This window comes from Atractosteus spatula, chromosome 5 (assembly GCF_055471065.1).
Source record: "Atractosteus spatula isolate fAtrSpa1 chromosome 5, fAtrSpa1.hap1, whole genome shotgun sequence".
Taxonomy (NCBI): Eukaryota; Metazoa; Chordata; class Actinopteri; order Semionotiformes; family Lepisosteidae; genus Atractosteus; species Atractosteus spatula.
This window is the reverse complement of record NC_142710.1, coordinates 4,944,347-4,961,551: the sequence shown is the minus strand read 5'-3', so window position 1 is coordinate 4,961,551 and position 17,205 is coordinate 4,944,347. Positions and strand designations below refer to the sequence as shown.

Here is a 17,205-nt window from a genome sequence, read left to right as displayed (position 1 = left end):
CACGTTGATGTCCTCTGGGTCAGGACTGGAATTCCTGTTGCTCTGCCCGTCTCCATCCATGATGCCCTGCTTGACAGATCTGCTCTCTGCTTCCAGAGGGCCTCTCCACTAGCAGCTGCTGTGGGCAGGACACTGGCCAATGCAGTGATCAGTGTAGGCACAGTATTGTGATCAACAATAGTTGATGGAAATAAGGTAGTGACAGACATAAATTGTGTTCTAAAAGAAATACTCCTGTAAACTGCCTGAGCAGTGGTAGTGGTAGTGTATTGTGTCATTGGTGTTCAGAGCACTTCTCATTTCTGCTGTTGCGATCACAGGCAGATGGTCAGTGTCCTGGTCAGTCTGGTCAACTGTGCAAATTTACTGTAGCTTTGAATTGGATTGTGAGTGTCAATGATGCTTTGTAACTGTACAAATACTTGAGCACTTACAAGGTCTTCAGGTATTACTCTTGTGTGCCTTCCGATAGTTATCATCATCATCTTCAGCACAAGGCAAACTGTAGCTTGGCCTGTGTGCTATTTGTGTCACTATCTTAATTTCAATAACTTTGTTTTCTCTTCAAATAGAAAGATGTGATAGATTTTTATATGAATAGCCAGTATGTGCTGCATTGACTATATAACAATTTAAAATTCTGAAATAAAATTCTTGATAAATGTCTGTTTGGTATTTCATTGTGACACTGGGTCTGGATTCTGGGTGGTGTCTGGTGAGGTGTAAAATATAAAACCTTGATAGGCTTATTACCTGCTAGTTATAGTATAAATGAACATCCTGGTGTATTTATAAGGAGTGAAAACACAGGCGTTGAAAAGCAATTATCTGAATTAAACAGTTTTTCATTAATCTGTTTGTGTACAGTATAGTATGTGGTATAAAACAATACTTCAAGGGTACCAAATACTGATGCAGGAGTTTATGTTGATAGCAGTCAGGGATGTGTCCACAAAGTAAATTCAAACTGGGAAATAAAAATACTTCACCCCCTCTCCCATAGCTACTACTGTACATATTATCAATACTTAGAACTGTCCATTATCTGCAAAGCCTTAACTAATCATTAACAGACACTGAAAATAGCCTATAGCATCTTTATTTATAGTACATGCAAAAGAAAATCTGTCAGATTTATTTTCAAGATTTTAGATTTCAGATTTACCAGATTTACTTTGGTTTGAAAACCAAAATGTCTTCATACAGCATCCTAAATTGTCCATTCACAACAAAAATGTCATATAATACTGAAAAAGAAAACAAGCCATCACAGTTTTCACAGGACAGAAGGCTGAGCTTGAAATAAGTTTGCTTACAAAACATTTGTTTTATATGTAATCCTTTATGAGCATTAATGTTATTTCCATGAACATACACTGTTATTTAGAGTTCACCAGTACAGTCATCTCTGCAATTGCACGAGTTTCGTTAGCATGAAGTGGCTGTCACATGATTGGTGAACATTGTCAGTAAAACACAAATTTCGTGTTGGCAATAACATGATTACATCCCCAATATTTTAAAAGTGAGTTTTCATTGGCTTTTCAGAAGTGTAAACATACACATTTGGAGCATGGAGACTACGTGTAGGAGGTGTAAGTATGTATTTTTAATGAGTAGTACACAACCTTTAATGAAAATAGATTATTGCATCAGTAATACACTAAATGTTCCAATTATTTGAATTATTTTGCCCATGAAAACTCACCTTACGTTTTGCGGGATGGGGGAAGAATGCAACTTTATTGCGTTAAATGCTCAGTTAACCCGCCTGCTTTGTTGTGAACTTGAGAGTCACTCCGCAATTTTGGTTCTTTTTTTTTTTGCTAACTTTGCTGTGTTTCGCATAAATATGAGTGGACAAAGTGAGAAGAATGTTTACAAGAAGCATTCTGGTGATCAAATTGCTGGTGGTGAATGCAAAAGAAAGGCCATAACACTTTAGGAGAAACTGGATATTCTAAAATGTTTTTGAACGTAATGAAAGAACATGCAAAATTGTTCGTGCAACGGGAATCAGTGAGGCTACATTACTTATCATTAGACGCAATGCCCAGAAAATTAAAGCAAGTTGTATTGCTGGAACAAGCTTGAGTGCTAGCAAATCTGTGAGATCACAGCAAAAGGAAGTTGAGGAGATGGAGCAGCTTCTTGGTGTGGGGATCAAAGAACAAACAAAAACTGATCTGGGACAAGCTTTCTCACTATATTAGAGGCTTATTAATTTATGAAGACCTTATGAAAATCCTGCAGATGTGCCTCCCTTTAGTGCCAGTAGTGGCTGGTTTGTGTCAATTTTGAGGCAATATTTTTTGTGGTCTACTCCTAACCCTATTTTTTCCCTGTTATTTGTATTGCATGATTTTCTATTGCATTTTATTGCATTTCTATGACTGTATTAGTAAAACTGTGTAGAGGGTGTTGGATATCCAATGAACCAGTCAAGGAGGAAACTGAACAATGAAAGAGATAAACCTCCCTGGTTTATCAGAAGATAAACAGGGAGTGTCTGTCTGCTCCTTGTGTGGGAGCTCAGAGGAGTTTGGGAGACACTGGCTCAAATCTGGTGTCTGACTGCACTGCTGATTTACCACTTACAGTAATAAGCTTAAATGTTTCATTTTGATTTTGAAATATTATGTTAGTTTATACTTAAAAAAAGTTGGATAAACTAAATGGGTTTATGAGCACAGTCCCTATAATACCTTGAATAACCTCCGCATAACACATCAATCACTTAAGATTTTTTTGAAAACAGAGAAAATTTTCCTCCTTTTGATTTGTCTTTTCCAGTCAGCGTTGTACCCAACTCTCCTGTTTCACCTCCTGCAGGTCCTCCAGACCCCCTCTTCACCAGCAGGGCTGTCTCCTCACAGGCAGAGTCTCTGCTCTTCTGCTCTGTGTCCTTCTCCTCGGCCGTGCTTGTTCCTCCTGGTCCAGCTGGGCTTGAGGCTTCAGGATGGTCCTCCAGTGCTGGAGGTGCTGCTGTTCCCTCAGATGGACACTCATTCTTGTAACTGAACGTCAGGTTTTTATAGTCTGCAGTCTGGACTGGGGTGTCAGGAGGAGCCTGACTGCTCTTCCCTTCTTTCTCTTTCCTCTTGTCTTTCTCCTGATGTGTCTGACTTGCATCTGTATCTGCTGCTTCAGGACTCTTCTTGTACAGGGCCTCTGTTTGAGCTTTAATCTGAGCCCATGGCTGGTCTGAAGCTGCCTCTCTGTCTACAGGAGAGATGGTGAGGGGTTTTCTGCACCATTTTTCAGTGCCAAAGAAAGGATGGAGCCCCTCAGTGAAGGAGTCAAAGAAAGTGTAGATGTGAACTCTGGCTTCCACATTGTAAAAGGAGACCTGCCCCCCCTCATAATCCAAATACACCCCCAGTTTCCTGGGCTTCAGGCTCAGGGGGAGGAGAGTGTCGGGGTTTGTAGCAGCATAAAACCTTTCACCAATCTGTCTCAAAGCCCAGAATCCTCTTTCACTGTGAATGATTACTTTCCCACTCCTCTTAGCAGATCCTTTGGCGACTCCTACACTCCACTGAGTCTTCTCCCCCACCTCCACCTCCCAGTAGTGTCTCCCTGAGGTGAAGACATTCCTACCCAGGACACAGGGAACTTGCTCAAATCTATTGTCACCAACTGAAACAGCCTGTCTCTCTCCCAGTGTCACAGTCTTTCCATCTTCAGACACACTGAGGGTGGCCTGTGCTGTTTCAAGATCCAGAGTCACGTCCGCTACAGAGAAGAAGGATAAGCTGAATAAATTCTGCTAGCAAAATACACTTTGTGTTATAGTGCTTTACATGGCTGTAGAGGGGTGGATGGGATGGGACTGTAGGTGTGGGGTTGAATCACTAGAGGGCGGCATTGCGACAGTCCCAGGGATACATTCTCACCAGGAACAGTCTGCACCTGTGGAAACCAGCTCTCTATAAAAGCACTCACTGAGGAGACAGTTTGTCTAACCAGAGCCTCACTGTCAGTTTGAAAGATCTCAGGATGAGATCCATTGGGGGGGCATTTGTATCAAAAAGGTTATGAGTGAACAGAGGGTTAGGACTTTTCTTACTTAGTAGCAGCCTCAGTCGTTTCTGTGTTGACTCGCTGATAAGGAAGAAGACGGGTAACGAGAGAGACTGGCTAAATGGAATCGACTGGGTGAGGAGCTTCCACTGCTACAGTACTGTGATGTAGAGTCACACGTGCAGATGGAAGGTCGACTACTAGGGGTTGTAACACTGGGGTGGTTCCCTGGACCAATTAATTTCCCTTCCTAAGCTACTGTCAAAGTGGGATCTGTTACAATGCTTTAGATTACTGTACAAGGTGATTAAATGAGCAGTGCACTTAGTATTGAGTTTGGATGAGACAGCAGTGTACCTACTAGCAGTGCATTTTCATAGACCTTGGTTTAAAATGTTTCAGTCCTGAATGATTTAATTTCAGTTAAATAGCAGCAATCTCTGATACCCTATAACCAATCAATAATCACTTTTAAATAATTTATTTAGTACTTGTTTCACAGTTAACTGCATTATGAGTGAGCTATAATGCACAACCAAACAAATAATTGAGCAAGACAAAAAACAAGGAGAATATAAAAAGAAAACGGTACCTTTAGATTCACAAATCCTGTTCCAAACTAGAGACAAAACAAAATGTTTATTCATAAAACACTCTCAATTTGATGCCATATTGAATAATATGTATCAAGACTTGGCAAGGTTTTGTGAGCATATCAGATAAATTCAATGTTGGTAAAAGTATAAAGATGATACTAGAGTATTTCTAATGAATATAAAGAATGATAGTCAGTTCAGTCATTCCTACAGTAGAAATTGGCTGGTTTCTGCAGCTCAATTTATAATGAAAGATTAGTACAGTACAGATATAAGTTATTCTAACAATACTTGTTCACCTAATCAATGCATACTGATGTTTATGATGTGTCAATCTTAACTTGTCAGGTTGTTACAGATGTTTGATCTCTTGCAGTACAGAGCAGGTGCAGCAGGGACTCCACATGGCTCAGTATCAGGATTAAAACTATAGCTGCAGCATCACAGGTGCTCTGACCTCATAGTGGAAAACATAACCCCTGGGAAAGCTGTCCAACGCCAATTATATACATCACAATACAGCCCTATACGTAAGTATTGGGTATTTTTCGTTTAAAACAGCTGTGAAATTGTATTATTTTAACCTGTTAGGTAAATCTCACAACAAAATCAAAACTAAGTAACAATGGCACAGTATCACATTTCATATTGAAGTCACTATCTGAAGTACTATCAACTTAAAAATTAAATACAGAGTTTTATATTGAAAAATATAAAATATATTATAAAATATATAAATATATTTCTTTGACTTTGACACACCCATAAAGACCAAACAAAAACAAACATGTTAGAAATAGTTACCTGAGTTTGGGATTTGTCTTACAGCGTCTGTGAAGGAAAGAAACAAGAAGGCTGTGTAAATTGATCTCAAAACATGCAATTCTGTTTAGACTTCCAAGTACCAGAACATGAGCACAAGCACATCCCATTAAACTGCAGAGTTTCCTCTGGGGTTAAAGTGGGAGCTACCTGCTTTACTGCAGAACAGGAAGTGTGTTTGTAGTCAAAAACAAGGACCGAGCTCTGGAAAGCAGGGCCTTCTGGGTAGGAAGTACAGATGGGTTTGAATTAATCACTGAGAATTATGGGATTTCTGGGGTTGGAGGGACTGATGAGATCAGAGACTGGGCATACTGTCCCTTCAACTCTTATCCTTCTGATTTTCTTGGACAAATAGAGTTGGGATCCTCTGGGAAGGGCTTTTGTCATCATTTCTCTTTGCAGGAACAATGTTCTGTAAACCTGTCTCTTCCTGAGGGCTAGATATGACATTTATATCAACACAACAATTGAAAACAAACTGTGAGCAACCTTCATCTACAGCACAGCTTTATGGAATATCCCTCACACTTACAGGAGGTCTGGATGTCAGGTGGAAACAATAAACAATTAAAAAAGTAGTTGTTCCTGAATATTACATACATACCTAACAGATCTGTCTGATTCCCATGAACTGCAAATAAGAAAAAATATTTCCATGTTTTCATTATTATTTATGGCTTTTGCATAAATATGATAACATCCCCAAAGCCCAGTTCATATTATACAGTATAGTGTGTACATTACAATAGTATAGTTGTTTTGCTAATGCTAATAACATTCATAAACAATACCACATAATAGAGGTATTTGTTTATTGTATTTCAAGTAATATTTACATGGTAAACTATTTTACCACTAACTCATTAAATTAATATAATCTGAACTAGAATTTTTTTCAGCTTAATTTAGAAGTTAGAATACTTCTAAATTAGAAGATAATAATTAGAATTAGTTAGAATAATAATTAAGATGTAGTGTAACTAGGATAAGTTATTTATTTGCAAATGGTTGAATATATATATTTAAACATTTATATCTGCATTTACGTTCCTGAAATGCATGTTCACCAACAGTTCATTACAGGAAGACATTCAAGTAGGTGGCTGCGTCAGCATGCGCAGGCAGCAAAGGCACAAGAAAACCTTTATTCCCTGCTGAAAAGAGAAGAGAAGAAAGGCTGTGGAGCCTTCTTCAGTGGGCTCAACATTGTGTTTCTTCTGTTCTCTTTTCAGCACGGAATAATACCCTTACGTGTTCCATTACAGGAAGACTTTCAGACACTGGAAGAGACAGGAGAGGGAACAGCACTGTGTGTCCACACCTGGACAGCAAAAAGACTGTGAGGGGGTCCCCCTGCCACAGAGGTCACTCTACAGCAGTGACCCCCAGGCATGCTCATTCTGCAATACAAAATGTGATCAATAATACAATTGACCTTTTTGGAGGCTGTGCAATTCTTTTTCCACACGGTCTATAATATTAAGCAAAAATCAAACAATAAGACCATATTGGTTTTATGTGGCATAGTTTAAAAATTGATCTTTTTCATAAAATGTTATCTAAAATCAGAACAGATGTTAAAACGTTTTGCATTACAGCAGTATCAAACGACAGTGAGTGAGACAATTTATACAGTGTGCCTCAGAATACATTTTAACCATGTTTATATCTAGTTTAGCAAAGTTTATATAACAAGTGTAGCAGGAAAATGTAGAATATATTTACAGTACGTAGCCCATTAAGCGCAGGGTCATGGGAGGAGCTGGAGCCTATCCCAGCAAGCAATGGGCGCAAGGCATGCACAGACACAGACACAGACACAGACACTAATCTTAACTTTCTTAATTTTCTTAGTTATTTTCCAGATTTCTATTTAACAAAAGGCTTTTACCATTCCCACAGTCAAGAGGTCAAAGTCGTTAGTCATTAGTGTGTTTATTCCCATTTGATGGCACTGCATAGAGAAAGCAAACTTTTGAAACTTACCATATTCCTTAAGTTTCCTCTGGGCATCTGAAACAGAGAAAATCTGTTGTGACAAAACTTGAAGCTGTTTCATGAAAATCCTTGAACAACAGTGGGAACAAACCCTTGACTGAGTGAATCTGCTGTGTTGGCTCCTGCAGGTCGAACTACAAAGTACTCTAACTCCAGTCTAGAAGAGTGACCTCAGTCTCCTGGTGTTACAGGGCCTGGCAGTACACCAGTACACTGCGTCTGATGATACAGTACCTCGTTTCTTTCTTTGAGCATAAAGCAAAGCAGCCCAGAAGCAGAATAGAGCCAGTACTGGAGGAATCACGATAACAGAGAGGTACAGTCTCACAGGATGGCTGCATTCAAACACACGCTCTGCAAAACAGGGGATATAGAGAGTTTTTCTTACAGTTATAGGCTTAGAACTTTGCTTTTGTTTATCAGAATACCATGCATTGAACCATCAAGTTGAAGTCATATTTGGGATGACTGTGTTCTATCCTGTGAACAAGGTTCCAAAGAGAGGAGGTCGGTACTGACACGGTGCCTGTCTGCATTACCTTCCCCGTTTCACAGAACACATGGTGTTCAGAAAGGCTTTTACTTAATTAGTGTCTGTCTGCGTCATTGTCTAACCTCTGCTGCACTTCCATAAAGGCGCTATATATTTTTATTATTATCATGCTCTTCAGGAAAAAAGAAGAATCCAAGGTCTAAACTCACCTCTGACCAGCAGGTTCAGTGATCGCTCATCAAAATACTGCCCAGGGCTGACATGACACGTGTAGATTCCTTCATCTGAAGCTATAATGTCTTTCAGCAACAGGGAAACGTTGCCTTTCTCCAGATCCGGGTGGACCAGGCTGACTCTTCCCTTATAGACCGATCCTACTGTCTCCTTCCCATTCTTGTGCAGGTAGAGAAAGTCTGTGAAGCTGCCCTTGAACCACCTCACCTCCATGCCTGCAGCACTGGTCTCAGGTTCGAGGTGACAGGGGAGGACAATGCTGCTGCCCTTAATGGCAAGCATGGAGGATGATGGGACCACGACCTTAACCTGCCCTGCAGAGGAAAAGAGCAGGAAGGTGTGTTCATGTTGTACATGTAGTAGTGTCATGTACTGTAGTGTGACTGAATGAGCAGCTGCTCTCAGTCACCTGACCAGCTCCAGGAAGACAATCGGTCAGGTGATTGACAGCAGGAAGCAGAGGTTTGTGGGAAGATAAGTTAGTGAGGCCAGTAAGCAGTTACTGCTCAGCCATTTTAGTTAGGGACTTCGAGAAGTTCAGGTAGGAGTTCAGAAAAGAACTTAGGATTTTGGTTTGGTTTTTGGTTGTTGTGGGTTAAGATTTTTCCCCTCACTGTAAATAAAATCACACTATTTTCTTCACTTCCACTATCACTAATTAGGCTAAAAATAGTGTGCTGTTTCCAGACCACAACCTGTCCACATCCTCCACCAAAACTGACGGGCATATCTCTATGACATCACGGTGGACATTAACTTTTTGATTTACACCCATTGTGCATGTGTGTACTTGTGCATTGAGTAGCTATTCAAATGTGTATTAGTGCATACTGTATGCAAATCTGCTCATGTTTGTGAAGTACTTGTGACCTGTGGTTTTGACTGGTGTCATATTCAGGATGTATCACAGTTTGGACCATGTACTTCTGGAATAGGCTACAGATTGCATCAACTCCCATCAGAACTATCCACTGTCAGACAGTCAGTCAGATGGACTTGTGTGCTTAGTTTAAGATACAAGGAATATTAATTCACTTAGAATTCCATGTTATTAAAGACTTCTGATTATCTTTATGGGCCATGACCAAGCAGCAGCAAGCAGCTGTATCTGATTGTTACAGTAAATTAGAAAACTCATTACCCTATACCTCTCATTTCTTTTCTTACATGTGTTTTCTTCACTGTCTCCTGATGTTGCCTAAACTCTGTATTTGTAACTCATCCTGGGTTCAAGTGAACTCAGTGGCACAGAGCTGTCCCACACTTACCTGTCTCAAGTGCTTGTGAGAGGGAAAGCAGAAAAAGCAGATCAGCACAAAACCAGAGGACGTTCCCCATCTTGCACCTGACACAGAAGACACAGTCATTCTCTTTATCTACAGTATGACTCCAATAGCTGGACAAACTACTACTGTTCTCAGTCTGTCACAGAATAAAATAGACTCAGTAGCCTATTCTTTATCTGAAGAGACAAGGCCAAGATTTCACAAATTTCACACTTTCAAATACTTAATAAAAAATTAAACATTAACACAGTGAATAGCAGGCTCTTGTGCCCTGAGCTCTTGTGCCCTGGGTTCGACTCTGGGCTAGGCATTCTCTCCCTGTGGTAGCCTGTAGTTTAAACTCTAAACACAGAGGCTGTTTTCAAATAACCCCAGAAATATGTTAATGTGAGTACAGCTTAATAAATGCTATAGATTTGGCCTTCAACATTATATGTATTAATTATATAAAGATACACATTAGAAAAACAGTTAATAGGAATATTATTGTATACCAATGAAAGAAATCAAATGATGACAGAAATAAAAATTGTTTAAACAATTGTAATATGAAGTAATATCAAAACAAATATAAAGATGAAATAAGGCAGAAAATTCTGTACAGTATTATTAATAATATGATATGTGTCACAAAATAAAAACATTTGATTATATTTGTGTTTTTTTCCACACACAGGTATATATTATAATAGAGCATCTGTAACGTTTTCAATTTCATGTTAAACAAAAAGCAAAAATGGCAAATTATAAATAAAAAAGGAAAATGCTCTAAATAGTATTCAAATCAAACAAATACTTCACGTAAGAAGGGAAATTAAGTCATACCAGACGCATGTACAGTACAGTACTTTTGAGAGGCTACTCCTTATTCCTGGAATTGTGCCCCGGAACAAAACTATTAATATTTCAATGAAGTGCCCCTGTACCTATCAAGAAAATGCGAAGTTTGTGTGCAGCGTTTTTTACTACTGCGGCAAAGCTCTCAGAACTCTAACAGAGAATACCGCGAATGAATGACGAGGGGCGCGTAATTTAAGAGGGTCTTCAGTTTTATTCTGGAATTGTGCCCCAGGACAAAACTATTATTCGATAAAATACACCTTCATCTATCATGAAAAAGGGAAATTACAATATTTTACGAAAGTGGTTTTAAGTACTGTGCAAAGCCTTGGGAACTTTAAAGTCTATACTAAACAGTAATTGCATTGCTTTTCCTTAGAGCTGTTGTTATTGTTAACACAGTGCGCGAATTTGCCTTTACGCACCTCAAAATCACTTTCCCCGCGAAAATTGTGAGTCGACTGGACTCAGCTCATATATACTCATCAGGTTCTGAAATCTGAATTGTTTACAGTTTTAAACGTCTTGAAACCGTCTTTTAACTTGCGCGCCTCATTACAAACTTAAGATATCATCCTTTTTTATGAGCAAACGAAGCCGAATTAATCGATTAAGTTTAACTTCGGATTTAATTAAGCAAATGATAGAGCTGGAACGGGAGCAAGCAGGTGTGTTGATCTGTATGAAGTTTACATTTTCGGGTTTGGGTAGAAGGTGGCAGAGGTGTTGAAAAACCGGTTTTGCGCTGACTACTGTAGGTTGTGGGGCAATCCGCTTGGCCGTCCTGTGCGTTTCTGCACCCTCAACTGGTAATAAAACCGCAGGATAAAAAATTCTGCGTTAGCCTCTCTCAACATTATCAATAATGTTTTGTTGGTATAAACGCGTCACATTTTAAATAAATGGGCGAAGCCTGGCTTTTTACTTTCGTTTGCCATGGAGTTGTAGAAAAAACATAATTGTGAATATCAGAAACTGCTTGCGGTTTATAAAAGTTGGTTTTTAAACTATACAATAGTGCGCGCTCGGGGCTGAGAGGTGTTGATTGACAGACCTCAGGCAAATTATGGAGCTTTGTAAAACCCGTTTTACTTACAAATTACCGTCCTATAAGATACATCATGTCATGTTAAAATTAGTATTTTAATAGAGTGTTTTAAAGCAAACAGATACGGGTGTGGAAGTCTGAGTGGGGTTGTGGACACAGATCCCGCACACTGCACAGTAGTACAAACGTGTACAAATATATGTCACTCAGGATAAAAGTATTAGCCAATTTTAATTAGTATTTTGATTAAAAATAACAATAAACGGAAGGAAACGGATCAGATATATCGCAATTAGTTCTTGAGTATAGCAATGATAACCACCAGACAGACCGTTTGCGCTCATTCTTTCATTCTCAAACAGAATCTCTTGGCAAGTCACAGAACTACTTATCAATCGTGAAATATCTTCGATGCTTTCCGAAATATCAACTAAACTTGTGATGCATTGACAGTCCAGGTAAGGAAGAAGTCCACAGTTTTTTTTTTTCTCCAAAGGCCTGATCTTGATAATAAAGGTGTCCTGGCAGATTGGTGCTACAGTACGCCGGCACCGTGTGAATCCAGAGCAGCCCACCAGCTACCTTGCAAAACCTACCTTTTCAACAACAGCAATGCCAAGAGACAACAAACGATGCAGGATATAAGACGGAAAGACAATCAAATAACTGTTTTATAGTAAACAAATCTCTTACGTCCTTGAAGGCTTCGTCTTTGTGTAAAATGGAGACGCCTGAATACACTTTCACTTTCTTATTTTACTGTAATTCCTGCCAGGCAATGGTCGGGGATTTTGTATTTTCAGCAAACACTGTGTGATTGGCCGGGACGGAGAGAATTCTCCATTTTCATTGGTAAAAGTAGTCTGTTGCGCGAATGTATTATCACTGTTAGCTAGATTTTATTCCCCTGGCGAAATAAACTACTGTAGGTGGTTTACTGAGAATAATCTCAAACAGTATTAGCCTGCTTCATACTACAGTAGGTGAGGTGATCTGACCACGTGTGTATATAGATCTCCCAATGTAAAGGGGAGTTGTTGTGTTTTTCAGACAGCTGTGCACTTTTACCTAATATAAGGATTTCGGACTCCTAAACAAGATTTCTTTTGTATGGAAATGGCCATCATCAGGATGGCCATCTGACATGTTTTATTGTGCTGTTGTTGACTCTGTGTATTTGTATTTGTAGAGAGGAAAAGAGCAGAATATTCAATTCAATTCAATTTATTTTTATATAGCGCCTTTCACAACAAGGTTGCCCCAAGGCACTTAACAATGCAAGTGACCATGCATGTTGTGAAGACAGAACAGAAAAGACCAGAAGAGGAACGGAGGAGAGGAACCAAAAACTCCTGAGTAAGGAGAAAAAAAACCTCTAGGGGTCCAAGGTCATCTGGCTGCCCAGCCCCTCTGGGCATGCTAACATTACAATTACAATTAAAAAAATGAATAAAGGTATTAATCCATCCATCATGTCTTCTGTGTATGAACATGAACAGCAGCATAAAAATCTACAGCTTGCCAAAGGTGCTGTGCTGTCCGTCATGTTGTATCATGAAAGGAACTGTTCCACACCACTTTTCATTTGAGGTCTTTTATCTTAAATACACTGATAATGTGCACTCAGTTTTTTTTTTTTTTTGAGGTAGTGCTTTAAGGAATCTTTTTTAACTTGGATCCGAAGTTTCGCTTTGCACATTTCTGAAAAATTAATTAAATCCCTTCATAGTGTCTGATCTGATAGGCAAAGACGTTAATCCGCTGCCTCCTGTCTAGGTATGACAGCACTGTTATTCAAATGCAGCATTTTGATGAACAATCAGAGATCCTATTGAACTCCATGGATACTAATTTACCTGTATAGATTTAATTTAATCTCGAAACTACTTAAAGTGACTTTATGTAATAAAATAAAGGAAGGGCACCTATGCATTGACATTGCTCCAGAAATTTAAACAGTTAAAGTTGTTATGTCCTGTATAACATTTGAGACCTGATATCCTTTGAAGGAGATACATTAAAAAACAGTATTTTCCAAATCATAAGGGTGTACAATACATATACAGTATATTGCTAATTATTTTAGTTTACAACACAAATCAACAGAAATCCCCAATAAAATATTTAATTAAAAAGTCTCAAGAAAAAACTTTCACAAGTTTTGACAAAGTGAAAAGTCTGTTCACCGTATTAACACTGCCTTTATCTCTTCCAAATATTTCAGTGAGACATGCCATGGCAGGTATTTTTGTTATAATCAGTTTTAGTTATTATGTAGATTGACATAAATACTGTATTTTCAGAAATGTTATGCATTGAATCTGAAGTTCACACTGAAAAAGCACATAACTATTGTATTGTGGAAGACTGAGGAATTTTTTGTTTCTTTTAGGTGGTCCAGAAATGGAGACTGGGAACGTTTCTTGCACTTTGTACTACATTCTCTAAACCCCTACCTGACTGTGTCAGAAGATGGCAGATCAGTGAGGAAGACAGAGTTAGGATTAGGATTTTATTTCACGCACTAAAAGCCTCTCACTTTGTACAACATTTTCTGCTTGTTTCTCTTCTTGTGTCTCCAATGACAGTGATGCTAGATAAAGACACCGTGAACCCCTCTCTGAGTGCATCAGACGATTGTAGATCAGTGAGGTGATTGGGGTTAGGAGTTAGGGTTTAATTTACCTTAACTGGTTGAGGAGGTGTTTCCACTAACATTGTCTCCTTGTTTCTCTCCTCCTGGCCCCAGTGTACGTGATCCTGGATCAGGACACAATGAACCCCTACCTGAGAGTGTCAGAAGATGGCAGATCAGTGAGGTGGACAGAGCAGCGCCAGAATCTCACTGACACCCCAGAGCAGTTTGATAAAGAGCCATATATCCTGGGCAAGAGGCCAGAGGGGGCTGTGTGGGGGTACTGCTGGGAGGTTGATGTTAAGAATAAGAAATACTGGGAGTTGCCAGATATTCAATTTCCAGGAAGGGGTAGCTAAGCTTGAATCCAAAGTCTGGCTTTTGGGTCCTTAGTCTTTGGGCTGGATCAGAGCTGGAAACTCTGACTGTCCCTGGGACTGTGGTGAAGATGATCAGCATTACCAGGAGAGTAGGGGTCCATGTGGACTACAGAGAGATTAATCTCCTTCTACAATGCTGTAGATCACTCCAACATTTACACTTTCAAAGAGAAAATCAACAAGACAGTCCATCCATTCTTCTCCACTGGAAATAAAGACCTGGACCCTCTAATCATATCAGCACCTGGGCTGTCTGACTAGAATTACAGGAATGAAAGGATAATTAGTAAATTTGTCAATTCATGTATTCAGAACTGCATTCCATAACCTTTTTCTCACTGATAAACAACTGAAATCAAATCTACAATTTCATTGGCCTTACTGTGCATTTACTCAACCAAGACACAGCACTGATAATCTTGAATATATTTTAATTAAACCCTATATTCCCTTTACACTTGATCTGGAAACTAATCTCTTTTTAAAACTCTACAGTGGCCTATCTCTAACACTAATTCAGTATTTCTGAAGACAAAGTATATGTTATATTTAATAGTCCAAGCCCATTGTTTCTCATTTCACCTCTGACGGCCATGACCACTCTAATTTCTCCGTCTGTGTTCTCAAAGACGGTTTTCCAAACTCATACATCAGAAAGACCACCGAAGCCAAACTTCATGAGAACGCTGGTTGAAGGTATTCCCTCATACATCAAAGACACCAACCACGCGCTCCAACTTTTTAATGATTTCCAATTTCAGGGCACTGAATGCTACATTTTTACCATGGAAATCACATCTCTTTACACCGTCATTCCCCATAATGATGGCCTTACAGCCCTCAAGCACACTCTGGACAAATGCACAGTGCTTGATCCACCCACCCACACCCTGGTACGCCTTGCAGAATTGGTCCTCACACTGAACGTATTCTCTTTCAATAATCTTTTTTTACCAACAGGTGAGTGGAGTTGCCATGGGCACCAGAATGGGACCCAGCTATGCCAATATCTTTGTTGGCTGGGTAGAAGAACGCTTCTTCGCTTCCTACACTGGCTATGTCCCTGACCTCTACAAGCGATACATTGATGACTGCGTCAGTGCCGCCACATGCTCTAACGATCAGCTTGAGTGCTTCCTGCACCATTTCACCAACTTCCACCTGTCCCTCAAATATACGGTTAACATATCTTCCACTACTCTTCCGTTTCTAGACATCAACTTCTCTATCAACTACCCCCGACTGTCCACTTCGGTTTATTACAAACCCACGGATTCACACAGCTATCTCTTGGATAGCTCATTTCACTCCAAACACACTAAAAACTCTCTCCCTTTTTCACAGTTCCTTCGGCTACGACGATTATGCAGCGACGACATCTACTTCAAGAACCAAGCCCTCAAAATGTACTTCTTTTTCATCAACAGAGGATACCCCAGCAGTGTGATTGACAGGGCCCTTGCCCGAGCCAAAAACACCCCCCGGACCATCAACCCGATCAGGAACTCCCGCCGTAACAACCGCATTCCTTTGGTGCTTCCTTACCACCCTAACACACTTCCTATCCCCAGGACCATTAACCACAACTTTTCCATCCTACAGGATGATCCCTCCATTGGGGCCCTCTTCTCTGACCATCCCATCATCTCATATCGCCGAGCACCTAATGTGCACAACCTTCTTGTTCACAGCTCCCTTGACCGACCTCAGCAACCATCCACACCAGGCACTTTCCCCTGCAACAGAGCTCGCTGTATCACCTGCAAGTACACATCCAACACCACACTCATTCAAGGCCCCTCAGGACAATTCCGCATCACCCAGATGGCATCTTGTACCTCCAGCAACTTTATTTACTGTATCTCTTGCAGTAAATGCGCAGCCATCTACATTGGAGAAACAGGAAGGAGACTTGGAGACGGCTTCAGAGAACACGTCAGGGCTGTGAAAATTAAAGATCTCTCCAGGCTCATAGTTTCTTATTTCACCTCTGACGGCCACAACCACTCTAATCTCTCCGTCTGTGTTCTCAAAGATGGGTTTCCAAACTCATACATCAGAAAGACCACCGAAACCAAACGTATCCTGCAGCTAGGATCACACATTCCCCCTTCTCTTAATAACAGACTACTCTTCTTTTAAATTTTCTCCATTCATTGGAAGTTTCATTTCACACCTCTCTACACCTATTCTGACTTCACACCTCTTGATATGCCTCTCTTCCTGTCCCCTGCTCCCGCCTCTCACTCCTCCTCCATCCCAGCCTTTTTCTCCCGCTACTTTACCTTTGCCTACTGCCTTGTCTCTCTCACACCTGATGAAGGCTCCACGGCCAAAACGCTGTGTTTTCTCTTTTCTTTTTTTCAGCATGGAGTAAACCTATTACTTGTTCCTTTGCAGCCTACGCATGCTGACGCAGCTACCCACCTCAACTGTTATATTTAATATATTTAAATATACTTAAATGTGATTATGCAACAATGACAGATCTTTTGAACATTTGTGGTCAAAGATAAATCTTTAATTGTAATGGTAAAAATGAAATTCCTGACCAATGTTTGTACAGTATTTCATTGTGATCCTTGGGGCTGGACACTGGATGTTGTCAGTTGAGGTTGACAATATAAAAACAATGATAAACTTTCCTGTAGCTCGCAAAGCTTATTAATGCTCCCCAGTTCGGATATAAATGAACATAATTTAAGAGTAGTTCTAGGAAGTGAAAACTAGGAAGTGAATGAAACTGGTTTAAATAGATCTGGTTGAATGCTGTATGTGTTATAAAATAATATTACCAATGACTGATTCGGGAAGGTTCTGTTGATAGCAGTCAGGGATGTGTCCATA

General features: G+C 39.9%; 1 protein-coding gene across 1 annotated transcript; it reads right to left on the bottom strand.

Moving 5' to 3' along the window:
• Positions 1-1,085: 1,085 nt before the first annotated feature.
• On the bottom strand, positions 1,086-12,084 carry LOC148833639 (erythroid membrane-associated protein-like). Its single transcript, XM_088915462.1, has 10 exons — positions 12,037-12,084; positions 9,438-9,514; positions 8,145-8,483; positions 7,677-7,796; positions 7,431-7,457; positions 6,880-6,915; positions 6,049-6,075; positions 5,424-5,450; positions 4,616-4,642; positions 1,086-3,735 (listed from the first exon to the last, which is right to left on the bottom strand). Exons 2-10 carry the CDS (start codon positions 9,505-9,507, stop codon positions 2,738-2,740), a joined length of 1,671 nt encoding a protein of 556 aa, XP_088771588.1. The 5' UTR covers positions 9,508-9,514; positions 12,037-12,084; the 3' UTR covers positions 1,086-2,737.
• Positions 12,085-17,205: the final 5,121 nt, after the last annotated feature.